General features: G+C 39.5%; 1 protein-coding gene across 1 annotated transcript; it reads left to right on the forward strand.

The window, feature by feature from the left end:
* Positions 1 to 5,862: 5,862 nt before the first annotated feature.
* LOC311599011 (olfactory receptor 9A4-like) lies at positions 5,863 to 6,804 on the forward strand (the record flags this gene model as incomplete). The annotated part of the gene is made up of 1 exon (XM_084784710.1): positions 5,863 to 6,804. The coding sequence occupies one exon, from the start codon at positions 5,863 to 5,865 to the stop codon at positions 6,802 to 6,804; it is 942 nt and encodes a 313-aa protein (XP_084640836.1).
* Between the last annotated feature and the right edge of the window lie 21,033 nt (positions 6,805 to 27,837).

Consider the following 27,837-nt stretch of genomic DNA (forward strand, 5'->3'; position numbering starts at 1 on the left):
GGTAACACTTGAGTTGCTAGTTCGTTCAGCATGAATGCACAGCAGTAAATGCTGTGGTTATCCCACTCAGACTGCCTTGGCTGGCTTTTGCAATTTCTGTGTTAAAGTGTATGTTCTTTGTTTTCAAGGATAAAGAAAGGCAGAAGTTCAGCGAACAGATGACAGAAAGGAAAATGTGGTTGCGGGGACTGTGACCCCAGAGAAAGAGTTGTAAAAGCAACAATAAGACAAGGGAAAAACAAAAGCAAACACAGCACTATAGAGAGAAAGCTAGAGGGGTATTCAAAGTAGATCCAGACAACCAGCTAGGAAGCAGCAAAAAGCAGCAAAAAATGAAAAGGAATGGAGAACTCTGAGGCACAGGAGGTTACTGCAGAAGGACACAAGGGACAGGATTAATGGAAGTCACCTAGAAATCCTCAAATTGATGTGGTACTATTACCACCAGGGCATAGAACACAGGTCAAACCATCAATGGAGACCCCCCTGGATACCCTGGAACTGAGAAACCTCAGAGTCTCTTCTCCAGCTCTCTGTCAGCACCAAAGGTAGTCTGTGCATGGACCTGGGGTGGGGGGGAGGGCGGCAGTGATAAACCGAGATCTGTTGCAGTGACCATCTGCTGCATGTTTACAGTGACTGCTGGCAGAAAATGTTTCAAGACATCTAGACCCAGGCTTGGAAGCCAAGGAAGAGAGGTGGGGTGCTGCTGTTCTAGCAGTGCTTCAGATATGTAAGGAAATATGTGAAAACTGCTGGGCACCAGCACCTCGCTATACCTCTTTCCTGATCCTGATCCTCCCTCTGGTGTGAGAGGGAGCTGACAGTATAAACTCTAGTCGGCCTGGGTTTAAACCCCGGCACTACTAATTGCCACTTGGCCAATATCACTGCTCTTGGAGCTCAATATTTCTCCATTGTAAAATAAAAACAATGGAGAAGAGATCACTAATAGAAGCTATTATTGCTTGCATAGAAAATTATTCTGATTCCTGCTAATCTCACTATGCTTTAATGTAAAAGTGATGTGAAGATTTCTGTATGTGACCAGGGCATTTATGGCCTGATCTGCACAGAAACCATATTTCTTTTAGGTTGCTTATTTTAATGTAGCTAACTTAATGATTCCATAAACAACATATTTGACAATTAGCAAGTGGAGTAGCAAGGAGACACACTTTAGCTATTCCTCTAGGGCCATGAGGCTCTTCCCAAGATCTCTGTGATTCAGGGCACGATCTGATGTGTAAGCAATAAAACATGAAACTCTCTGTTAATCCTCAACAGCAAGTCTAACTTCAGTGTCCAGTTTTGACCGGATCTAAATCCAATCCTACCTCATCCTTGCTCAAACCTGGTCAGCGCATTATGTTAGTAAACAAAGAGCTTTTACTCAGGCCTTTGCCTCAGATTACTAGTGGAGCCTCCTGTTATGCCACTTGGGTTTTGGTGCACAGATGTGACTTTCCAGTGAGCAAAAGGCCTTGGCACTGGGGCATCACAGAGATCGGATTGTGGCTTCACGAATTAAAATAAGCCAAAATCTTGTGATTAGTTTCTGACAAGGAAAGAGCATTTCTTGCTCTACATCCCGACACAGTGGACTCTATGACTCACGTGCAGCTACAGTGGTTGGAATCTGCAGGGAACTAAGAGGACATTAATCCTGCTCTGCTTTGCTCTCACAGTAAGTATTTCTGGTGTCTTAGGTTACTGTGGGGAACCTTAGACTAAGAAGTCCCCCATCGAGATTTCAGTTTCAAATAAAGCTGCTCTGAACATAGTTGAGCAAATATCCTTGTTGTATAGTGGAACATCTTTTGGGTTATATGCTCAGGAGTGGTATAGCTGAGTCTCGAGGTAAAGCTTTTCTCAATTTTCTGAGAAAATGCCAGATTGACTTCCAAAATGGCTGTATAAGTTTGCACTCTCACCAGCAATGGAGGAGTGTTCGCCTTTCTTCACCTCCTTGCCAGTATGTACTGTCACTTGAGTTGTTGACCTTAGCCATTCTGCTTTTCTTTTTTCCCTTTATTAATTTATTCTTGTTACATCTTAATGGTTATCCCACCCTTTGCATCCTCCCATTCTTCCCTCCCTCCCATTTTCCCCTTATTCCCCTCCCCTATGCCATTCTGATAGGTATAAGAGTTGTCTTGATTTGAGTTTCTCTGATGACTGAAGACATTGAGCATTTCTTTGCCTCTCAGCCATTTAATATTCCTCTGTTGATAATTCTCTGTTTGGCTCTGTACTCCATTTTATTGGATTATTTGGTTTGGTGGGGTTTGATTTCTTGAGTTCTTTATATATTTTGGAGATTAGTCTTTGTCAGATGTAGCATTGGTGAAGAACCTTTCCCAGTCTGTAGGCTCTCTTTTTGGTCTATGGACAGTGTCCTTTGCCTTATAGAAGCTTTTGAGTTTCATGAGTTCCCATTTCTTAATTGTTGACCTTAGAGCCTGAATCTGGAAACAATCTAGATGTCCCTTAACTGAAGAATAGATAAAGAAACTGTGGTATATTCACATAATGGAATACAATTCAGCTGTCAAAAGCAAGGAAATCTAGAAATTTGCAGGCAAACGGATAGAACTAAAAAAAGATCATCCTGAATGAGGTAACCCAGACACAGAAAGACACATATGATATATACTCACTTTTAAGTGGATATTAGCCCAACATAGATGTCCTCTGAGAAACTCCACTCAGCAGGGGTTCAGCACAGATACTGGGACTTGTCGACAGACCATGGGAAGAGAGCTGAGAGTTGCATGAAAGAGTGGGAGTAGGCAGATAAAAGGATCCAGAGGGGTCAGGAGCTCTACAAGGAGACCATGTGGGCCAGGGGATCTGGACCCATAGGACCCTGCACAAACTGATGTACCAACCATGGATAATGCAGGCAGAGTTCCTAGACCCCCTGTTCAGATGTAGCTGATGAACAGCTTATTCTCCATGTGTGTGGGGAGTTGGGAGAGAGTGGACTGCCTCTGACATGAACTCTGGTGCCTTTGATTTGATCACTGCCCCTTGGCAGGGTGTCCTTGCAGGCACACAGAGGAAGGGGATGCAGGATACCCTGATGAGACCTGATAGACTATGATCAGATTTTAGGAGACTAGGGCACCCCTGTCAAAAGTCTAGGTGAGAAGAATATGGCAGAAGAGGGAGGGAGGGTGGGACATGGAAGAAAAGAGCAAGAGGATAACAAACGGCATGAAATGTGAATTATAGTAAATAAATATTTTTTTAAAAAAGAATTCAATTTCCCTACTAAAAGACTTGGAAAAGTTCTACAACTTAATTGGTTAAAAATGAAGACAACTAAAACTTTTTTTTAAAAAAAAACCTCCCCAGATGGATTGCTGAGGGACTTGTCTGAACTTGGTTAATTAAGAAGCCATACCTCAGTGACTAAGTTCCCTTGGGAAAAAAGAGAAAGGGCAGAGGGAAGAGAGGAGAGGGACAAATCCTCAAGTCCGTACAACATTTTTATTGCCAGACTTCTTCCTAAGCTGCTGCATAGATCCCATCACCGTCTTCACCATGAGTGGAGGCTCCAGCTGCATTCACGGCTCTGCACTAGCCAGGCAGGGATTTATTTCTGCTGAGTCCATAGAATGTCAGAAGCAGCGTGAAGCCTCTCTAAAGAGGTCAGTGGCTTTTTAAAAATTCTGTTTCAGTTAGGGAGAAGTTAGAGAGATTGGGGTCAGAAGTCTGACATTTCTTTTTCTCTTTTTAAAAATTAATTCATTCATATTATATCACAATGTTATCCCATCCTTTCTATCCTCTTATTCCTCCCTCCCTCCCGCTTTCACCCTATTCCCTTCTCCTATGATGTGACTGAGGGGGACCTCCTCTCCCTATATATGATCATAGGGTATCAAATCTCTCTTTGGTAGCCTGCTATCCTTCCTCTGAGTGCCACCAGACCTCCCCATCCAGGGGACATGGTCAAATATAGGGCACCAGAGTTAGTGTGAAAGTCAGTCCCCACTCTCCACTCAACTGTGGAGAATGTCCTGTCCATTGGCTAGATCTGGGTAGGGGTTCAAAATTTACTGCATGTATTGTGCTTGGTTGGTGCCGTAGTTTGAGCAGAACCCCTGGACTCAGATCTACCTGTCATACTGTTCTTCTTGTAGGTTTCTAGGACCCTCTGGATACTTCTATTTCCACATTCTCACATAATTCTCTCACCTAGCATCCCAATAGGATGTCCTCCATCTATCCCACTGTCCTGGTAAGTGAAGACTTTCATGGGACCTGCCCCTTGGGCTAGTGTCCAATTATAAGTGAGTATATACCATTTGAGTCTTTCTGCTTCTGGGTTAGCTCACTCATTATGATCATTTCTAGTTCAATCCATTTGTCCACGAATTTCGGGAATTCCTTGTTTTTAATAGCTGAGTAGTATTCCGTAGTGTAAATGTACCACAGTTTCTTTATCCATTCTTCTACCGAGGGACATAACGGAAGTCTGATATTTCAATGTCTTATAGAACTGGAAGAGCCAGAGCTGTGAAGTGGGGAGGGGCGTTCAGAGTGGACTGGCTCAGCATACACCCTCCATACAGCCCTTTCAGCTCTGTCCTGCCTGACTAGTGATCAGAGGACTCCTCCCTGCTCAGACTGTTTTCTTCATTTTGTGACCGTAACCCAAAGAAAGAATTTGAAAGGAAAGTAGACATAGATCCCTCCCAACCATTTTATCTTTGGCATATGAGACCATCCATTAATAACACAGCGAAAGAGAAAGAGAAAGGGTAAATAAAAGAAGGGTGGGGAGGAAGGACAGGGCAGGTGCTAGACAGCAGCAGAGGCTAAGGTGAGTAGGACTGAGGGGATACAGCTGAACTAGTCTTGTCCAGGACAAGTACTACTTAACCTTTATCATCCGCTCATGCATTCATCAACTGAAAATTGTCCATACTAAACCACATTATATTATATACATATATGTTTGTACATGATATGTATTCTATATATATAGCTACATATACAATATTTTCTGTATGTATAAATTGTATGTGTCAATCTTAAACATAGGTTGGAAGTCTTTCCTGTTTTCATAGAATATATCTTCCAATGCCATAAATGAAAAATAAATACAATGAAATTTCCTAGTCATCATTTCTATATGGTACAATTAGTGAACTAGTTATTATGTATTATCAAGTATGTAATACATTTACTTTTCTGGTGTGTGGTTTATCACATACGTTCTCTTCGGCTATACATTCCACAGGGCAGGGATTTTTCCACTTCTCCTCTTCATGGTTACATAGGTTAATATTAAGTAAAAGAGACAAAGTCGTATATGTAGTATTAGGTAATAAGTGCTATGAAGGAAACTGGATTTCAGTGAGGAGAATGATTTGTTGTTTGGGGAAGTGACTAGGAAGAGGCTTTTGAAGAGGGAACAGTTAGGAAGTGAGGACCAAAGGAGACCCAGATGTCAGAGCTTCTGACGTGCTGGGCTCTTATCCATACCATCTATTGTCAGTCATTTTTTTTCTAGGCTTTTGAGAGTAAACACAGCTAGAAAAGAAAATTCTTCTTTGGGAAATCATCACCCATCCCAGAGTTTTCATGTAGTGATGTTGATGGCCTGTAATGTCTTAAAATGTGAGGGTGGCCTAGACACTGAGTTTTTTCTGTTGGCCTTTTGCAGGGCTCTGTGTGGTGCTGTGGAGAGCTGGTATGCAAATTTCTATACATTAATTTTTCTCATTTTTCTCTGGAATGTGTTTATGTCTTCTGTACAGTTAACCTAGGATAAAGAAGAACTGTCTTATGACCAGAAGTATCTGTTTGGTCGGACCAAAAACTTGGAAGCAAAAGTCAAAATAAAGGATGGACAATCTCTCTAGTGCCACTGAATTCTGCCTTCTAGGCTTCCCTGGATCACAAAAAATACACCACATTCTTTTTGCCATATTCTTTTTCTTCTATGCAGTGACACTGCTGGGAAACATGATCATCATCATGATTGTCTGTGTTGACAAGCGACTACAGTCACCCATGTATTACTTCCTCAGCCAACTCTCTCTCCTAGAGATCCTGATAACAACCACAATTGTTCCCTTGATGCTTTGGGGGCTGCTCGTCCCTGGAAACCAGACAATATCTCTGACCGGATGTGTTGTCCAACTCTTCCTTTACCTTTCTCTGGGAACCACTGAGTTTGCAGTGGTTGGAGCTATGGCTGTGGACCGCTATGTGGCTATCTGCAACCCTTTGAGGTACAGCATTATCATGAACAGCCACACTTGCATCTGGGTGGTGATTGTGTCCTGGGTGTTTGGTTTCCTTTCTGAAATCTGGCCAGTCTATGCCACATTCCAGTTTACTTTCTGCAAATCAAATCTGTTGGATCATTTTTACTGTGACCGGGGTCAATTGCTCAAATTATCTTGTAATGACACCTCTCTCACTGAGTTAATTCTTTTCTTAATGGCTGTCTTCATTATTGTTGGATCCTTGATCCCCACAGTTGTCTCCTACACCTATATCATCTCCACCATCCTCAAGATCCCTTCAGCCTCAGGCCGGCAGAAAGCCTTCTCCACCTGCGCCTCTCACTTCACTTGTGTTGTAATTGGCTATGGCACCTGCCTGTTCCTGTATGTGAAACCCAAGCAAACACAAGCAGCTGAGTACAACAGGGTGGCATCTCTGTTGGTTTCTGTGGTAACTCCTTTCCTGAACCCCTTCATCTTCACTCTTCGGAATGATAAAGTCAAAGAAGCCCTTAGAGACGGAGTGAAGCGTTGCTGTCTGCTCCTCAGGGATTAGCTCTTCCCCTGGTAACTCCTAGGTGGCATATCCTATACAAATCTCAACTCCTCTTGTTCCATTAAAGTTACAGTAAAATCTGCATCTTGTACTCAATTTCAATCATGTCATGGAAGGTCTACTCCAAGCCCCTTCCCAACGTACAGCAAATGCATCTCTCTTTCTGCTGACTAGAACCTTACAGGCTTTGTGTCTTCCACTTTCCATTGTTGAGTGCAAGGCTGAATATTCTTGAAGGCACTGGAGGAACTAGAGCAAAGAAACACAGTCTCCTAAGGATCCAATTAGACTAATACTGTGAAGATGTATTTCCTAGAAGTATGAAGAAATGGTTAAAAAAAAAAAAAAAGAAAAAAGAAAAGAAAGATGGAGTGTAAGACGTGTCCCCAACAGAGTACGAGGTTAAACATGTTCACTTTGGTCCATGGCCTAAGACATCTTCTGTATATCAGTGCAGTTATGTGACACGATGGCCATCTGCATTTGAAAACTTTTGGATTCTCCTTCTATTTGTTAATCATATGATCGTCCTTACTCAATTGACACAACTCTGACTGCGGCATTGTTTGTATATTTTCACAGAACGATCTAGAATGGTGGTGGGGTACATGGCAAACATTTCCTCTGGGAATTCTTGGTAGTATCCAGGATATTTGGAGATAAGAATAGAGAAGAGACTCATTACCCTAAACTTCAGAGTATTGCATAAGCTTCTCCTCCCCCCTGTAGGCAGACACTACAAAACACAAACAAAAAAATTAAAATTGTAAATTCGAGAAATACAGTGTTGTGTGTTACTGCTGCTGAAAACTGCCATTTCTGTTCAAACTTATCACAGTCTAAAATTTCTAATTACAAAGCCCAACAGTCTCTGACACTTCCAAAATGACATCTCTTCATGAAGAATTTTAAAAAATGAGGAGCAATTCATGAGCTTGGATTTGGGGGAAGTAGTTGTGGGCTTTCACATAGTATTAGAGGAGGGAATTTAGAAGGAAAAAGTTTATTTACATTGTGACAGCCAGTAGGCCCTGCCATCTCTAAAGTGAGTGTGGGAAATGAAACTAGGCACTTGTTTGCTAGGCAAGTATACACTTACTGAACCTTATCTCAAAATTGAAGAAGTTCTTTAACACTACCTATACATTTTAGTCTGTCATCAATTAACCCTCTCATTTGTCCTGGATTGCCTCTCTTTGCCCTACATTTTGAAAATAATTCTGCTGAATGTAGGATTCTCTTTATTTTGATTTTTTTTATAGTATAACTTTGGTGCAAGGGGTTACATGAGGGTTCACCAAGCTCATTCCCTGGCACAAAGACTTGGGCGACTGGGAAAGACAGAAAGTCAAGCCACAGAGGAAGGAAATAGCTTTTTCTGTTCAAGATGGGAGAAGACTAAGGCTAGAAGTTCATTAACCAGATGTTGGCTTGGGTCATTACGGGGCCTCTGGCTCCCTTCACTACCCATTCGTCCTGTTTAGATGCTTTCCCATGTGTCTCCCCTCTGAGTGTCCCCTTCTGTAGTGTCATCTGGGGACAAGAAGTCACCATATCTGGGAACCCAGTTCTGATTTTCTACAAGCCCAGGAGGACCTTGAATTTTCTTTTTTTCTTAGTACTTTTGCACTCTCCCCACTTTATTCCCATCACAGTTGTTTCTAACTAGACGTAGTCAGTTGTTGATCTTACTAAGCATCATGACATATGAGCTTGGCTGATTGGAACATTCTTTCTTTTCTTTCTTTTTTTTTTGTCTTCGTACTTACTTATTTTTCTACTTTATTGACCTCTGTGAGTGTGTAGATTGATGCTATTTTTGTCTTTCTTTAACCCCTCTCTAAATTTAGAAAGTTTACAAAATTTATGTTTCTATATTCTCCTACTTTTCTGGTAATCTCATTACATGTATGTTACTGTACCTAGGGATGTGTCATAATTTCCTGAGATTGATATTTTTTCAACTTTTGTTCTTTAGATTGCATATTTTCTGTTAATATATCTTCATGTTTATTAGGTTTTTTTTCTTCTATCAATGGAAATATACTATTGAGCTCCTCTAGTAAAACTTTTATTTCATTTATAATACTTTTATGTGATACAATTTCCTTTGGATCTGCTTTTCACAAAGCAGAGAATTAAGGTCATCATACTTTAACTTTGTAAGCCCTGCTTCCTCAGTTCTTCGGGCATTCTTATATTAAGTTGAATTTTAATGTGATGTAGTGTCTCTCTCACGTTCAGTTTCTGTAATCTACTTTTTCTATTGCTCATGGGTTTGCTGATTCTTTCATACGCTATTATCTTAATACCTTTGGTTGAAATTGCAGTTTTCTTGTTAGTTTGCTTAAGGTACTAGATGAGCAATTTTGTTGAAGTATATTCCCTGGCAATATATACTCTATATGATAACCCCTCAGGGGATATAGGCTTTAATATCCATGTAGTCATTTTGCAGTGGTGGTGACTTTATCAGAGGTTTTTCCAAATAACCCTGGTCATATGCAGGTGTTAGGCTCAGCAAATTTTCACCTGACTGTTCATTTGGAATTCTCTGTTTAGATATTTTAGACAATTAAAATTTGAAACTAGGCCTGTCTTCAATTAAATAACAAAAACATCTACTTGCCCTCAGATTGCCTTTTAGAAATTGCAGAATTTAAGAGTTCTGAGTGCATGCTTTCTACAACCCCTAAATAAAAAATTGTACTCTGGCTGTTCATAGCCTCACCTTTTTCAGGGCATTTTCCTTGACTGGTAGTAGCCACTTTATGATAGAAGCTTATATTTTGCTCTTCTTTAGTGTAGGGCAAGTGGTTAGCATAAAGACACAAAGTCATGTGATCCATTTCAACTGAAGACCAAATCTGTCAAATAGTAGTTTTCAGTGTGTCTATATGGTTAATCCCACCATCTCTCAGTCACTATTTCAAAATTCTAAGGTAGTGCAGCCTTGTGCTAAAATAGCAGGCTTGGTTAGCTTCCTTCTTCTGTGCAGACTCCTGCATCTTCCTTTCCTTTACCAGGGAGAACATGTACAGCAAATCACTTCTGCAGGCATACAGAACTCCATTTCTATTTCTAGAAAACTCTATCTACGTAAGCTGCTATTAGAAATGGACTGCAAATACGATAGGGAATCTGGAAGTGGATGCATATTCACTGGTCAGATGTCAATGAGCATGCCTCTTTGGAGGTACTGATGGACCTTGTAATGATGAGGCCATGAAGAACATAAAGCTAGATGCTGAGACTCACAGCCAAACTTTGGGGTGGAGCACAGGGAGTCTTATGGAAGACTTGGAAAATAGAAAGACCCACAGGGGACAGGACCTCCACAAGGAGACCAATGGAGCCAACACATCCAGGCAGAGGAGGGGGTGGTGCAGAGACTGATGCACCAACCAAGGACTATGCATGGTGAGGACCTAGATAGGCAGAAAAGTCCTTGTGGGTCCCCTAATATGGGGAGTAGGAACTACTTCTGACATGGACTCGGGTCTCCACATGATAATCACTTCCCCCTGGCTTGGTGGCTTTTCCAGGGCACAGAGAAAGAGGATACATGCAGTCCAGATGAAAATTGATAGGCAGGGGTCAGATGATTGGAGAGGATGGCTCCCCATTCTGAGGACTGGGGGAGGGAGGACGTATGAGGGAGGACCAAGAAGCGATGAGGGAGGGGGCTACAATTGGGATCTAAAGTGAACAATTAAAGTGTAACTAATTAACTAATTAAAATAAAGATTTTCCTCCTTTGTGGGCTAGTATTTCAGAAATTCAAGGACACAAGAAATGAACGAATGATACAACTTGGTAGATATTGCTAAGTGACATTACTGGGGAAAGAAAATAATAGCTTCAGTTTATTTCCAGCTATGTTTCAGAGTTAGAGAGTATTTTGGTCCATTTTATGTCACTATAAAAATACTCAAAGCTAAGTACTTTATAAAGATGGGAAGTTCAATTTTCTCCCTATTCTGAAGTTCTAAGAGCATGACAGAAGCATCTTCTTGAGTCCATTTATGGGGATAGTGTGGTGAGTGGCATGAAAATGAAGAGAGTACCTGCAGGAGAGGTCACATGGCAAGACAGGATGAAGAATGAAAACAGAGGCCACCTACATAATTTGAATCTTTTGTTTTTTCTTTTCTATTATTATTTGAGGACATGTTATCGCACACACTGTAGCGCAGGATGATTTGAAACACACTCTGTGGTCCAAGATGGTATAAAACTTATAGTAATCCACCTGCTTCAGCCCTATGGATTATCCAATTATACATAATGTATTCTAATGTAGAGATTTCCACTCAAGGTGGGCAGAAATATATTCACCTATTTTACTAGGGAGAATGGTTGAAGTACCGGAGAAGTAATATGAGTGATGATCCTTAAAGACTGATAATAGAACATGATGCTTATGGGTAAGATACTCATAAAAGCATCTCTTAGAATACCAACTCCAATGGGCAAAGGAGAAAGCTGAAGGCAGTCACTCTAACAGAAAATAATGATCCTACCAACAGGCTTCAGCCAGTTCCCAAAACCATTGTTGATCAAATGGGAAAAAAAAATGCTGTGGTTTCCAATGGGAAAGCATGATTCTGTGACACAATACAACAAGAATAGATTCAGCAAAAGTTTAATTTTTCCCCAAGTGGCCATTAGCCATCCTTATAGACAGCCACACTCGTAAAAGAAACTGTCCTAGTTTTATTCCTATTGCCATGGTAAATGACCCTGACCAAAAGAAAACAAGACAAACAAAAAACTACCACCAAGAACAAAAGCAATCAAAAATATAGATGTAAAAAACCATCTTTTTCATGTTACTCCAGATTATAGTCCATCCTTGTTGGGAATCAAGGTAGGAATTTCAAATAGGTGTCACATCACATCCACAGTCTAGAGCAAAGAGAAATGCATATATGCTCCCTTGCTTGTTTATGCTCAATTAGACTTCGTCACTTTTGTACATCCAGAAACTCCTGACTAGGGGATGGTGTCACCCACAATGATCTAGCCTTCCCATATCAACTAACTTAATTAATACAGTACCTTCTCCACAACACAATACAGACAGTCTTTCAGTGTGACTCGATTCCTAGGAGAATATAGGTTTTTTTTTCAAGGTGATGATTAAAGCAAGCTATCAAAATGGGGATTATATTATATTGCTATGGTTATAACATAAAAGCTCTATCAACAGACTCCTTAGAAGAGAGCATGCAGATCTTTGGTGGAATCCTCATCTAGACCTATCTCACACTGGTTCTACTGGAGTCTTTTCCTTTCCTTCTCTCTTTATTACTGCCTTTTTTCTTTATTCTGTTCCTCTCCAAATACATCCCCAAATCCTCTCTATCTCTTCCTTGGGTCTCTTTGTCTCTCTCCCTCTCCTTTTCACATACATGTACACATGCACTCACACTGGGCAGGGAGAAACTGTTAGGCGTTATGCTGTGTTCTGACAGTGCAGGGATGGAATCCAGGCTTATTTGCTCATTAAAGAGTTCATGAGAGAGAGAGAGAGAGAGAGAGAGAGAGAGAGAGAGAGAGAGAGAGAGAGAGAGAATGTCAATGAAAAGAAAATTGTGTTGAGGTTCTCAAAGAGGTTTGTATGGACAACTCCAGGATCATTGAGCAAGGGCATTCAATGCATCTGGGAACCAAGAGATAAAAGACAGCTTCTGGGATTGGTGATGTGTGACTTCATATTTGAAATGAAATCGAGTGTCATCATGTAGAAAATGTGGGCTCCTGAGTGTTTCTGTTCTTACTTTCCACTAGGGCATGCTTCCTTCAGGGTTAATCTAGCATGCATTTCTGGTCTTGAGCAAACATTTTATATAGAAGATTCATCTAGTGTTAAATGATCCATGAAGACATGATTTGTCAGATGTAGGGTTGGGAGATCTTTTCCCAGTCTGTAGGCTGTTATTTTGTTCTGTTGACAGTGTCCTTTGCCTTACAGAAGCTTTTCAATTTCATGAGGCCCCATTTATTAATTGTTGGCCTTAGATCCTGAGCTGCTGTTCTGGAAGTTGTCTCCTGTGCCAATGAGTTCAAGGCTCTTTCCCACATTTCCTTCCAACAGATTTAGTTTGTCAGGTTTTATATTGAAGTCTTCAATCCTCTTGGACTTTGTTTTTGTTCAAGGTGATAAATATGTATTTATTTTCAATTTCCTACATGTATATATCCAGTTAGACCAGAACATTTGTTCAAGATGCTTTCTCTTTTCCATTGTATGGTTTTGATTTCTTTGTTGAATATCAAGTGTTCATAGGTACGTACGTTTATTTCTGGGTCTTTGATTAAATTTCATTGATCAATGAGCCTATTTCTTTGCCAGTACCATGTTATTTTTATTTCTCTTTCTCTATAGTACAGCTTGAGATCAGGGATGGAGATTCCTCCAGAATATCTTTTATTGTACAAGATTGATTTATCTATTCTTGATTTTTTTCCATATGACATTGAGAACTGATCTTTCAGTTTCTGTAAGAATTATGTAGGTATTTGGATGGGAATTGCATTGCATTTATAGATTGCTTTTGGTAAGATGGCCTTTTTGTATGTATATTCTCTGAATTCATGGGCCTGGTAAATCTTTCCATCTTCTGATATCTTCTTCAATTTCTTTCTTCAGAGACTTGGAGTTTTTTCATACAAGTCTTTCACTTGCTTGGTTAGAGTTACACCATGATACTTTATATTATTTTTGGCTATTATGAAGGGTATAGTTTCCTTTATTTCTTTTTCCCCCTGTTTCTCATTTGTATACAGGAGGTCTACTGATTTTATTGAGTTGATTTGTATCCAGTCACTTTGTAAAGGTGTTTAATACTTGTAAGAGTTCCATAGTATAATTTTGGGGGCCACTTATATATACTATCATGTGCAACTAGTGATAGATTGACTTCTTCCTTTCCAGTTTGTTGTTTATAGGCCTAATGATTCTTTGGATTTCCTCAGTGTCTGTACTTATGCCTCCCTTTTCATTTGTGATTTTCTTGATTTGAATACTCTCCCTCTGCGATTTAGTTGTATTGGCTAAGAGTTTTCTGTCTTGCTTATTTTCTCAGTGAATCAGCTTGTGGTTTTATTGATTCTTTGAATTGTTTTTTGTTGTTGTTGTTTCTAATTTATTTATTCAGCCCCAAGTTTGTTGGTTTCCAGCTATCTACTCCTCTTGTGTGTGTCTGCTTCATTTTGTTCTAGAGCTTTCAAGTATGCTGTTAACTTGCTAGTATAGGATCTCTCCAATTTCTCAGTGTAAGCACTTAGTGCTATGAACTTTCCTCTTTAGGAATGCTTTCATTTTGTCCCATAAGTTTTGGTACATTGTGCCCTCATTTTCATTGAATTCTAGGATGTGTTTAATTTAATTTATTATTGCTTCTATCTCCATTTATAAAGTCTTCAATTCTTTAATTAATTTCTTTCTCCTGTTTGATTGTAGTTTCCTGTCTTTCAATAATTTCTTTAAATGATTTGTTCAATTCTTTCATCTCTTTCTTTGTGTATTCCTGTTTTACTTTGGGGGATTTACTTTCCTACTTTAAGGCTTGTATCATTTTCATAACTGCTGATTTGAAATCTTTCTCTTGTGCATTGGCTGTGATAGTATCTCCAGGGATGATTGTGGTGTTGATACTGCTGGTTTCCGATGGCAGAAAATGGCCCTGGGAATTGTTGCTTGTGTTGTTATACTGACCTCTTCCCATTGTGATGTCTCTGGTATTGGCAAGTTTGGTGGTCTCTGATTGCCAGAGTGTTTTGGGGTAGGTATAGACAATAGGGCTTTGGTCTTGTGACCTATTCGCTTTTGTTGAGTTTCCTGTCTCTGTTGGCCCATTGTTTGTGACCCAGGTGGGCCAGGAAGCTGGGGAGCAGTTAGAAAAGTATCCAAGCAGAGAGCTGTTCCAGTGGGCCCACCGCCCTCCTCAAAGAGGAAGACAATAGGAAATGCTGGTGGTTTTTTAAGACCACAGCTCCCTCTGAGTACCAGATGTCAGAAGATGTGCAACATGTCTGGCTTGGGGCTAGTTTCTTGGAGCCTGCGCCTGTGCCTGCGTGGACCGGGGAACTTTCTGTGAATTTGATGGGTGACCTGAGGTCAGATCCACTTGTGTTTCAGGCTGTGGGGTCTCCTTTGGCCTAGAAGTCCCATAAGCTAGTGTTTTTGCAGCCCACAGCTCCCTCTGAGCCCCAGAGGTCAGAAGCTGTGTGCCCTGCTGGGCTTGCGACTAGTTCTTGGAGTAGGTGCCCCTGCCTGCGTGGACCCAGGATTTCTGCAGATTAGCCGTATGTCCCAAAGAGAGACCCACCAGTGCTCCACAGAATTTGGACTCCTCTTTCCTGGGGATCACGAGCACTGGTGTTTTGGTAGTTGTCAGTTTGGTGCTTAGGTCGCTGTGTTAGAAAGTCTTGCTTAAATCTAGGTAAATAGGATTTGTTCATTCTGTTTTGGCTGAGCTCGTAAATACAGTAGATTATAAATGTTCTCAGTGGGCACAGGATGCTATCAATGTTATGGAGGCATGTGAATCTGAAGAGTATGATGGACATTATAGAGACATAATAGACATAATAGAGAAGAGACAAATGGGCTGAGATTGAATTGTCCAACTAGAACCTGCCTTCAAGCAACCCCCTTATGTCTTTGGATGCATCTGGGTACAGTGACTAGATAATATATAAAGACTTTTGTTTGAAGTGGTTTCTGATGTTACAATAGCTTTAGAGTCTCACCATAAAACCAAGGATTGGTAGCACTCTGTATTAGAGTGAATGGCTTCCTTTAGAGTATAACTGAAGGAGAGTTGGGGGTATGAATGATGAATTCCCTGTGTGAGCTAGTGAAGACTGGGGTGAGGGATGGTGTGTGTGTGTGTGTGTGTGTGTGTGAGAGAGAGAGAGAGAGAGAGAGAGAGAGAGAGAGACAGAGAGAGACAGAGAGAGACAGAGAGAGAGAGAGAGAGAGAGAGGGGGGGGAGGGAGGGAGGGAGCTCATGAAACAAAATCCAGTGAAAGACAGGAAAATAGGAGTGCCTGGAGCTGCACAAACATGGCAAAACTTCACAAAAGTGAGCTCAATGTGTTGTGGTTGTGCATTGTTGGCATCATTTCTAGTACTCACAAAGCCTTTGCTAAGAAAAACATTTGATCTTCACTTTACAGATAAGGAACAGGGGCCTAGAGGTTAAGAAATACTGAGACATGAGTTAAATTTAATTCAAGTCTGGCGAACACCAAACCACACTCTGGTGCCTCCTAATCATTCGTAGTGCAAGATGTTGACAAATCCATGTGCACACCAAGCTAGGTCACCTGCTGACTAACTAATCTATTCTGTGTTTAAATGTATGTAGTCTATTCCCCGACAAACAAAACACCCACTCTTTAAACATGTTATTGTTTTTGCAATTTTGCATTATCAAAATTTTCAATAGATGAAGAACATAACCTGTAACTCTGTCGTAAAGACTGCGTATGTTAGGGGACATCTCTGGATTCATGGCCACTGACACAGGGAACCCTCCCTGGACTCAGTTTGTAAACCGGGCTGGCCTTGAACTCACACTGGTCCACCTGCCTCTTCCTCCCTGAGTGCTGGGATGGGCAAGACAGCCTAGCAGGCACACAGAAGAGGAGGTTGCACGCTATCCTGATGAGACCTAATAGACTGTCACCAGACATTTGTGGGGAGGGCCCCCTGTGAGAGGTCTGGGAGAGGGGAGTGGGTGGAGGAGGGTGGGAATGAGAGGGTAGGAAGGAGGGGGTGGCAGTTGGGATGTAGTGTGAATAGGTTATAACAAATAAAATATACATTTAAAAGGAAAAGGTCAAAATGAAGCAGAGCTAGGTAAAAGAGACTCCTAACTCAAGACAGTCTATACGTACACGGATTCAAGCTACAGAACAAGCAGGTAACTTATATTGCTAATCCCACTACACGGGAATAGCTCTGAGACTGGCTGAGGCCTGAATGTCTATGCATAGACAATGCTTCTTGTTGGTTACAGAATCCCTGTGACTTTTTTTTAGATGCCATTCTTCATATGCCATGAGTGAATACTTACAGATGTCTTTCTTCTGCTCATACAAAGAGCAGAAAACCAGCCCTGACTGTCCTGCACACTTCAAACTTTTATAATGTTAGGACTGTATAGTGCTTGTGAGAAATTATGTTCTCAGAACAAAAGAACTGAACACTGATGCTGGATCAGACCTGACAGGATCCATTCCCCTTAGCATACAGGACACTGACATCCTGCATCCTTCACCTTCAGCCCCAAGTGCTCAGTTGCTAATTCCTCATCAGAACAGCACAGCTCCGAGGACAGCTTCGAAGAAATAATCTCATCCCAAGTGGTCCATCACTTCAGACTGTCCCACATAGGACTTCTATCAAGCCTTGAATTTCTCAACATTTGGAAACTGGACCACAAATGTTATTCCTAGCTTGCCTAATCATTTTCCCCAATTGTATTTGGGCCCCTACAAAGGTATTATTTGTCGCCAGAAGAAGCCTTACTCTCCACAGTAGAGTGGAGAGTGGGATATGACTTTCTCACATACTCTGGTGCCTCACCTTTGACCACATCCCCTGGTTGGGGAGACCTGGTGGCACTCAGAGGAAGGACAGCAGTTTACCAAGAAGAGACCTGATACCCTATGAACATATACAGGGGGAGGTAATCCCCCTCAGGAACAGTCATAGGGGAGGGGAATAAGGGGAAAATGGGAGGGAGGGAAGAATGGGAGGATACAAGGGATGGGATAACCATTGAGATGTAACAAGAATAAATTAATAAAGGAGAAAAAAATAGAAAAAAAAGAAAAAATATTAGAAGAAGTCTTAAAAAGAGAACAACATCCCCATTTCCCTTAAGGGGGGTTGGGTAGGGTTTTGGTTGTTCTCTTGGGATATGGATGTTTATTTTCATTGGGAGTTGGTTGTAAGAATTATTGGTCTTATTCAGAGAAAAAACAAGATTGGATTCAGGGATTTCTCTCTTTTCCTTTATCTTTCTTCATAGGTATGGAGATAGGGGTTGAAAAGAAAGAATGAGGAATATAGGAATATATAGGGATGACAGAACAAAAAGTAGATTATTGAATCTACTCCTCAACTTAAGTCCTTAGCTATTACTAACAAATAAGATTATTTTTAATTCATTAAAATAGAATTTGTATATTGATGCAAATAAGTTTGATTTTGATACATTGGTATAGAATTCAAAATCAAGATTGTTCTTCACACACATTAAATATATTTCTACTCTAATATGAGGTAGTGTACCCATATGGCTCAATTATAATACAAGGTTTATTTCCAATATGTTGAAGGTGCTATTGCAGCCTGCTTAGGATGATAATTAAGTAATTGTTAGTTGATAAATTGATGGTCATGTCAATTACTAGTCTATTTTCATTACAAAATATACACCTTAGGTTTAATAGATAGATATGATTCTATAGATAGATAAAGTAAAGTAGTTAGATAAGACCTTCAAAAACCTCAGAGACCTACAGAATATGGCCTTTAAAGCTGTTTTTATGATTTTAAGGATCTTTTGACAATAAGACAGATTAACTCATAGCAAATGCAGCCTACCTCAGAGAAGATGAAGAGCATCAAAGAATCTCTTTATAGAGATGACTTCAAATATGACAAACCAACCACTGGGCAAAATGTTCCCTTTCTGCCACAGACATAATTCTGCCTAAAAGTGTGCAAGCTTGGATGCAGGCAGAGTTGACGGCTAAATTCTGCCAACACAGGGTAATCAAGTTCTCAATAGTTTCTGCTTCACGAATATGTCTGCCAGACATAATGAGCCAGAAGCTAAAGGTGATGCTCCTACGTTATAGAGAGTTTTGGGTGACTATCCTGGCAGCTAACTGTCTCTCTCATTTTCTCATTTTGGAAGCAAGCTGCTAACTTGCAATTCCTGTTTACTCTGGTAATTAATTTTATTCCTTCTCAAGCTTTTGATGGAGTTGAAGACCAGATAGTTTTACAATTTAACTTAGTTGTTTAGGAGTTAAGTTGTTTTCTAAGTCTAGATAGAAGTTTTTAGTGAGAAGATGAGATATGAGAGATGTTGATTTACACTCAGAGCTGTAAACTCACCAAGATAGGAAAGATGTTTTCTCCAAGGTTGCCAAATACAAATAGGCAAAATATTATGAATGTAACATTTATATAATTCCTGATTGTTTCATGGTCTTTCTGGCTGTATGTAGTTTAATGTATATGTGTGTAATAATATAAATATATATATATATATATATGTAAAAGTAAAAAATAATAAAAGAAAAAACTGGAAAACAGTGTGCCCCACCACGCCTGGCTTCTTTGGATCTTTTATACATCTGTACAATGGGTTTTGATCATATCAACTCCCTTTCCTCCCTTCCAACTGCCCACATTCACCCTTCTTACAATGTCCTATTTTTAAGAAATATATTTACAACCTGTTTAATACAATGAATACTGAATGGATGTGCATGGATGTGGAGCCATGTATTACAGCATGAGCAGCATACCAGGAGCCACAGTCCCAAAGAAAACTGTTCTTCCCCTTCCCAGCAGCCATCATCTGCCAGTAGTTCCTCAGCTATGTGTGGGTGGTGCCTCATGAACCTGTTCCCAGCTAAGCTGGAAATTTTGACTTAGTCTTAGGTAGGTTTTCTATAGGAAAACATGAGGGCTATGAACTCATGAGTGCAATGGCCATCCCACGGCCAGAGGTCATTTTGCAACGTTCATCTTCATTCTTCTATCTCTTACATTCTTTCTGACTCTTCTTTCATAATACTCCCTGAGCCTTGGTGGCATTGGGGTTGATACAGATGTCCCATTTAAGACTGAGCTTTCAGTCTCTTATTCTCAACACTATGACCAGTTATGAACTTCAGCATTAACTACTAACCACTGTAAAACAAAATAAAACAACAACAACAACAACAAAACAAGAAGTTTTTGTGACTAATGTTGACAACAGGTATATAAGCCTAAAACAAAATCTTTAGGAAGTCATTTTGACAACATGATGACTTAGCAAAACAATAGTATGTTCCTGCTTAGGTGTGTGACCTCCCAATCATGCATTTTGGCTAGGTTTACAGTACCAGGCGTGAATTCTCTCCTACTGAGCAAGCTTCATATCTGTGGGAACCCATGCCTAATTCTGCCATGTCACAAATCCTGTGCTTGGGCTGTATTCTGTGACCTTCGAGTTGCTGACCTTACCTCACTAGGTCTTGTGTTCTAGGCTATCCTTGGACTATTTACTTTTGAAAGTAGAGAAGTCTCAACTTGGAACAACCCAGAGGATCTAGGAAGTTCTTACAAGGAACTACTCAGAGAACTAGGAAGTTCTACAGGGAGTGATTTAGGCTTTTGCATTCTTGCCCGGGGGCTAGGGTGAGTGAGATAAGAATAGATCCTATTGACCTTGCCCTATATGTGTTCCTGCTAGTCGGCAATAAAGTGAGTCTTGATCAGAAATGTCCTGACTTGATTCGTTATTTCTTGCGTCTCCGTATCCTACTTTCAATCCCTACTCCCTCTTTCAGGAGAACCCTGATTCAATTTTTCCTGTGGGCTGGAACCCGACACATATTCAAGGAGAAATAACCTGGTTACCCCAGAAACAGTTACACAACTGTTGTACTGATTGGATATATCTTGCTTGGCAGGATCCTAGGCTGGGTGAAAATAATGGTTTTCATTAAACCTCTATATAAAAAATATCTTAGAATTTTGTACATGGTTGTACCTTTGGCAGATAGTTCAGCTGATGGTCTTACAGCTCTTACAAACTGCCATAGGACCCTAGCAAGTCAGCCAGTTCGCCTTGGCTGTCAGACTCACCATCTGAAAGATAAAATATTGAAAGGTATATTTTTCCATTGCTGATATTTTTCATCTTCATTAATATTATTATTGATTCTAATATCCATTTCCCCTAACAAAATCGAACACTCTCATTGGTCAAATTTAAATAGAGGAGTTTGTTTTTTGTTTTGTTTTTCATCATGGCAGCCTTCTAGATGCACTCTCTCCTTTGCTCTCTCAATTTCTTCCTTCTCTCTGTCCCTGTCTTTCTTCCTTCATTACCTTACCTAGTTCTATATATAACATGAACAGAATATATGATAAAAACCACTCAGGTTCTGTAGCTCATACTTACAAAAAAAATAAACTCCAGATGATTCAAACAGATTTGAATGTAAAAAGTGGCAAGTGAGATTTTTTTTTTAAAATTACTTTAGAGTATGACCTTACATTTTTTCTAAAGAAAACACAGCTCCTAGGAATCTTGAAGACTGTTAAATGTAATTCTGAAATATTTATGCATATGCATGACAGAAAAATAAAAATATGATAAAGGTTTATTTGAGGTTCTCTTCCAAACCAACTCACTCAGTAAGAAGAAATATAATGATTTTTACACATAGTAAATTGATATTAAAGAAAATTTAACAAGAACATTTTGTTGGGTTTGGCCTTTGGAGACAAGGTCTTACTTACCCTATAGCTGAAGATGTAATAGACACTTGAACCTGTGCTGATAGTTCTGCTCCAGACTTCCAAATGCTAGGCCTTCGCCTATGAAAGGTTAGTTTTTGAGTCACAGCTATTTTATTTTTACAATGTACTAAAGATGTATCAGTGAACAGAGTAAAGACAATATCTTCTACAATGAAGCATATTTGATAAGGTCTGATATTACCTACCAAACACTATAAGACTATATTACTTGGTGGGCTGAGACACAGGGATCACAGTTTTCGGTTTGGAGCTGTAGTGGTCAACATAGTGAGACCATTTCTAAAAAAGAAAAGGAAGGGTATATAAATTCACACACACACACACACACACACACACACACACACACACACACACACACAGTGATGGATAGTTAAACATGTTAAGAAGGAAACTACATGGTTACCTAAGATTTGGAAGTGAGGGAAATTCTTGAACACAATGCAATGAGATTGTCTGAAGGCTTTAATCCCATGGAAAGCTCAGAGCTAGAATAACTTTTCCCAGTTGACACTTGGGTTAAAATTTAGGATCTGGCCATGATTATACCTGCATCAATGGCACCTTGGGTGCAGGCTGTCTTTGATGAAGATGCCTACTCTTGAGGAGCCATTTCTTTTTTACAGGATAATTATGAAGAGATTTTCAGTTATGGGCTGAAAGAAAAATTATCTTAGTCTTCACCCATCTGGCCCCTGACAGACATATTTGCGAGGCAGGAGTTATTGAGAACTTGCTTACCCTGTCTTGGCAGAGTTTGCCTGTCGACTCTGCCTGCGTCTAAACTTGCTCATTTTTATGCAGAATTGTGTGTGTGGTGAAAAAAAATGCCATTTTTCCCAGTGGCTGGTTTGACACATTTGAAGCCAACTCCACAAGGAGGTTCTTTGATGCTCATCTTCTTCTTTGAGGCAGGCTAGGTGTTGCCAGGCAGTAAACTCTTTCAGTGCTAACCCACAGTCCGAGTTTACTCAGGTATTTAAGTTTTATCCCTTCTCAAGTCTCTGATGGGTTTGAAGACCAGATAGTTTAGTCTTTCATTTACACTTAGTAGGTTAGGGGTTGAGATGTTTTTAGATCAAGATGGATGTTTTATGTTAATAGAGATGAGATATGGTAGATATTAATCTCCATTCAAGAGTTTAGACCCACAAGAAAGGAGAGATGTTTACTTCAAGTTTGCCAAATACAAATGGCCAAATCACTATGAATGAAACATTTATCTAATTCCTGATTGTCTCATGGTTCTTCCTGCAGTATGTAGTTTATTTTACTCATGTGTAATAATATAAATGTATATGTTGAAAAAGAATCATAATAAAAATTATCTTAGTCATGTGTAGAGTCATATCAATGCAGTGTAGCATCCATTCTAAAAACAGCTTGAAAGTACAAGTCACCACCTTTAGACACATTTGTGGAGTTATAGAGAACATTTGAAAAAGTGATTGTTTGTTGATCCCTGACATTACTAGGTACATCTCATTTGTTAATGAAGGAGGAGTGTGTCTAAAGCTCTTGAAGCTCTAGGATTATGGATGAGATTGGGGAGAGTAGAGATGCTACTAGATTATATTAAGAAAAGCATTTCTAGAAAGCACACAAGGCCCAGTAGGAACTAGGCTTTAACCTGGAGACAGTGAGAAAGCTTTTATCCAACAAGATAACTGATCTTACCTGTGTTGTACAAGCTCACACAAGTGCTGGGGAGATGACTCAGTGGGTGAGGTGTTTTCTGCCCAAGCAGGTGCTGAGTCTAGATCTTCCTCACTCATATAAAAGCTGGACATGGTGGCACAGACCTGTGATCCCAGTGCAGAGTGGCAAAGGCAGGTGGATTCTAAGGCCTTGCTGATCAGCCATTTTAGCTAAACGAAAATGACAAGCTTTAGGTTCAATGAGATATCCTGTTGTAAAATAATTAGGTGGAAAGCAATTAAGAAAAGGCTTCTTGATATCAACCTCTGGCCAGCGTGAGTGAGGACACACACACACACACACACACACACACACACACACACACACACACACTACAAAAAGAAGGTAAGAAGGAAGGAAGGAAAGAAGGAAGAAAGGAAAGAAGGAAGAAGGGAGAAAGGAATATCTCTTTCTCTCACTGCTTTCCAATTAACATCAATCTTGTCTTCATTTCTCCCCACATTAACAGCAAATCTCTCCCAATCATTCCACAAATATGAGATATGTCCTCTGTTATACATTTGTGTTTATTTTTAAATGTTTTGCAATTAATGGTGGATAATTTATGCACTAAATAGTGCTGCTTTCAGTTCAAGTTGCAATACCCCCCTCCCCGCACATATTTCTGTGCATTGCTGTTTTTACACCACAGTCATGTGGTAGAACACATTCAGCATGGAAAAGTTTCCCTTGTGTCGCTTCCTAGTCATTTTCCAACCCTGGCTAATCATTTGCTTTTCTGATACCTTAAATTCTATTTTTATATTTGAGCTTGCTGAGATCTTTAGTCTTTGGCTTGATATAGCCTTCTATATACTCATCATGATAATGCTTCTGCCAGGGCTGCATTACTTTTCATTGTCTAATAACATTTCACTACATGAGTATACTCCATCTTATTTGTCTGTGTATTTGCTATCATTTGATTCCCTGGAGTTCCTTATGGACTGAACTGTTGTCACCATTCCTATACAGGTCTTTCATGGGACAAGTGTTTTCATTTACCTCGGGCAAAGATCTAAGAGAAACATAGCAGGTGTGTATTAAAACTGCATAATCACCTACTGTTTGTATCGTTGCACATTCCAATAAGGAATACATGAGAACGCAGGCTGCCCCTCGTATTCACCAGTACTTAGGTTGTTCACAGGCAATTCAAGTGTTTGAGGCTGAGTGTCATTTATCAACATAGTCTTGCACCTGCCCAAAATTGTGCCAAAATCCTTTTGCATCAATTACTATGGCTTAATAGTAGTAAACATATATATCATATATCTTCAACTTGCTCTTTTTCATGACTAATCTGCCTACTATAGACTCTTTACATTTCATACACTTTGGAGACAGCTTTAAACTATGATACAAAGCCCGTAAGGTTCTGACTGAACCTTGCATTACCTTGTATGCTAATTTGAAAACAATAGATATTTCAGCATAATTGGGTCTTCTAATGTGTAAAATAGAATATTTGACCATCTGTTTGGTTCTTATTTATCTCAGAAGGACTTTATAATTTAGGTATATGTATTATGTATACCTTGTTAAATATGCTCCTTAATTTTCTTCATGTTTTCATTTTAAATTTTTATTTATAATGGATTGATAAGGTATTAATAGGTCTTATAGATTTGTGTACATCTATCTTTTATTCTGTGACTCTGATAATTATACTTATTAATTTAGTGATTTATGCATCTCAAATTCCAAGACTATCCCATTTATAAACATATAATCTTATTGTTTTATTTCCTAACTGAAGGTTCTTATTTACTTTTCTTGTTTTATTGAATTGGCTAAAATGTCTAATACATTGTTTGATAGATGTGTTCAGAATAGATAGCTTTACCCCAGTTCCCATATTAAAAAGGCATTATTAAGTCTTTCATTAATAAATTTGATGGTATTTAGTGCTAGGCTTTTTCATGGATTGTATTTATCAGTTTAAGGAAGATTTGTTCCGTTTCTAGTTTGCTCAGAGCTCTCAATCAGTGGATGCTGATTTACTTCCAATGTCCTTCCTGATCCTCTAGAGATAGTTAATAGGTTCCCTCTTTGATTCTATTAACATTCTTAATTAATAATTTATCTCGTATTAAATCAACTTTGCATTTCTAGGATAAAATCACAACATTTTAATTATGGATTCTCCTTGCATGCTGCTGGATTTAGAACTATTCACGTTCTTCTATGCTCATCACAATGTTGTTAAGTAGAGTTATTTTCCTATAAAGTCTTTGAGGTGGAGATCAGTCTGACCTAATGAAATTAATTGGAAAGTGTTTCCTTCTCAACTTCCTGGAAGACTAGAAGTGTAAGATTTGCATGTATTTTTAAACTTAAATATTTGATAGGCTATATCAGTCAGGCCATCTGGATCTGCAGTTCTCTGTGTAGGAAGGTTTTAGCTATGAATTTCATTTGTTTAACATACATAAGGATAGTCAGTTTATTTTTGAATCAGTAGGTATCTCTTATTGTTTGAGAGTTCTCATTTTATAAGGTGCATCAACTGGCTTCTTTTCTAAGGTATTTTAATTTATTCTCTAAAATTCACTACAATAAAAATTTAATTATACACTCATTTTAGAGTGGGTCAGTGGGTCATTTTAGAGAGTGAATTCAGCTGGACATGGTGGCACATGCCTTTAATCCCAGTACTTGGGAGGCAGAGGCAGGTGGATCTCTGTGAGTTCAAGGCCAATTTGGTCTACAAAGTGAGTCAAGGAAAGCTAGGGATGTTACACAGAGAAATCCTATTGAGAGAGAGAGAGAGAGAGAGAGAGAGAGAGAGAGAGAGAGAGAGAGAGAGAGAGAGAATTCAAATCTGTTGGAGTACAATTTTTTTTTTTTGCCAGATGAAAGCAATGGTTTCAATTCTTCTACATTTTGACCTAGAAATTCCAGCTGCAGAAATTTATTTCAGAAAAAAATAATTGTGTATGCTTATAAATATCTAAGAATACTTATGGTATTTTAAAAAATGATAAGCATAAATAACCACAAAAACCAGTAAAATGTTTGTCAGTGAAGAATAAATCATCAATATAATTAAATATCATGTAAAGAAAATGGTGCAATAATACATGTTTTTATGGAATTGCCTGTGTCTTTTCTATATTGTTAAGTTAAGAAGGGAAAGGTTATGCAACAGATTTTCATAGCACTCTCTTTAAAGGAATACGGAGATCCATAGTTAGAAATTTCTCTAAAATTACATGGCAAGCTGCTTGGGCTTTCGCGATTTTAAAAAATCAGGAAATAAAATTATTCCCGATTTATCCCTTTAGGTGTCGATTGACATTTCAAAATGAATAAGGCACACTTAAAATGAGAACCTAAACTCAGGCAAATGTTTTATAATGCACACATTTTCTGCTCTCTCCAGCGCCCAACAGATTTCGATTTGCATTTTGTCAGTTCTTCCAGGTTGTGAGCATAGCTGTCTTCAGAAGCTTCCTTCTGCTTTCCCCACTTGGAAGTGGTCCACCTGGGACTCAGCAACACAACATAGAAAAAAAAAAGAGGAATGTCAAGAACCTTGCTGGAGCACATGCAGATATGCATATATTTAGAAGAGGGAAAACCTGAGACGTTCTATAGCATGTGATAAGACTTGCTGGTGGAACATGCAAGTTCCACCTCTTGGCACCATGCCAAGTTCCATGGCATCCTGCAGGCCCACCAAACCTGGGGACTATCTGTAAGACCCACTGTTACACAAAGGGGACGGGTGTGCCAGGCTTCATGAAGGATTTATTATTATTATTATTATTATTATTATTATTATTATTATTATTATTATTATTATTATTTTAAATATAGTTTATTAATATATTCATATTAAAACTCAATGGTTATCCCATCCCTTGTATCCTCCCATTCCTCCCTCCCTCCCGCTTTCCCCCTACTCCCCTCCCCTATGTCTGTGACTGAGGGGGATTCCCTCCCCCTGTATGTGCTCATAGGGTATCAAGTCTCTTCTTGGTAGCCTGGCTGTGAGAAACACAGCTAGCCTCCTGCCATCCAGACCAGTGAAGCATCAGAGCTTCTAGCCTAGGGAAATCATGAGGAAAAAGGTGAATCTATCCCCAGACTCCTCCACCTAACTCAGGAAGCTACCTGCCAAAAACAGAGACGGCAAGATGCCTAAAAGACAGCCTAAAATCATACGCAACAAAACAACAAAACAACAAAATAGCATCTCCAGATCTCAGCGATCCCAAAGGAACCAACCCAGAGAACTCATAAACAAGGAATCAAGAATTCATGAAAGATTTGAAGTCAAGTTAAGGCTTTCACTGAGCCTGAGACACAGGCATTGGGAAATACTAGTGCATAGTAGTACATAAATGGAAACTACGGTGTCTCCATGTGAACGGACCAGACTCAGGTTCTGAATAACTTAGAAGCACGGGAAGAGGCTGAGATAATGAACTGAGAAGACGAACTGTTTAGAGTCTTAGACACATTCCAAACAACAGGCCTTGGGGCACTGTGAGGAAGGCATCAACCTTAGACTAAGAGGTCCCCCATCAGCAAGACTTCAGTCTCCCTATGAAGAGACTTGAGAAAGTTCTGCAACATAATTGGCTAAAAATGAAAATAACTAAAACTTTATTTTATGATCTCCCCAGATGGATTGCTGAGGGACCTTGTCTGAACTTGGGTTAATTAAGAAGACATATCTCAGTGACTAAGTTCCCTTGAGAAAAAGAGAAAGGGCAGAGGGAAGAGAGGAGAGGGACAAATCCTCAAGTCCGTAC

Source organism: Acomys minous (assembly GCF_964271855.1).
Source record: "Acomys minous genome assembly, chromosome: 6".
Lineage (NCBI taxonomy): Eukaryota > Metazoa > Chordata > Mammalia > Rodentia > Muridae > Acomys > Acomys minous.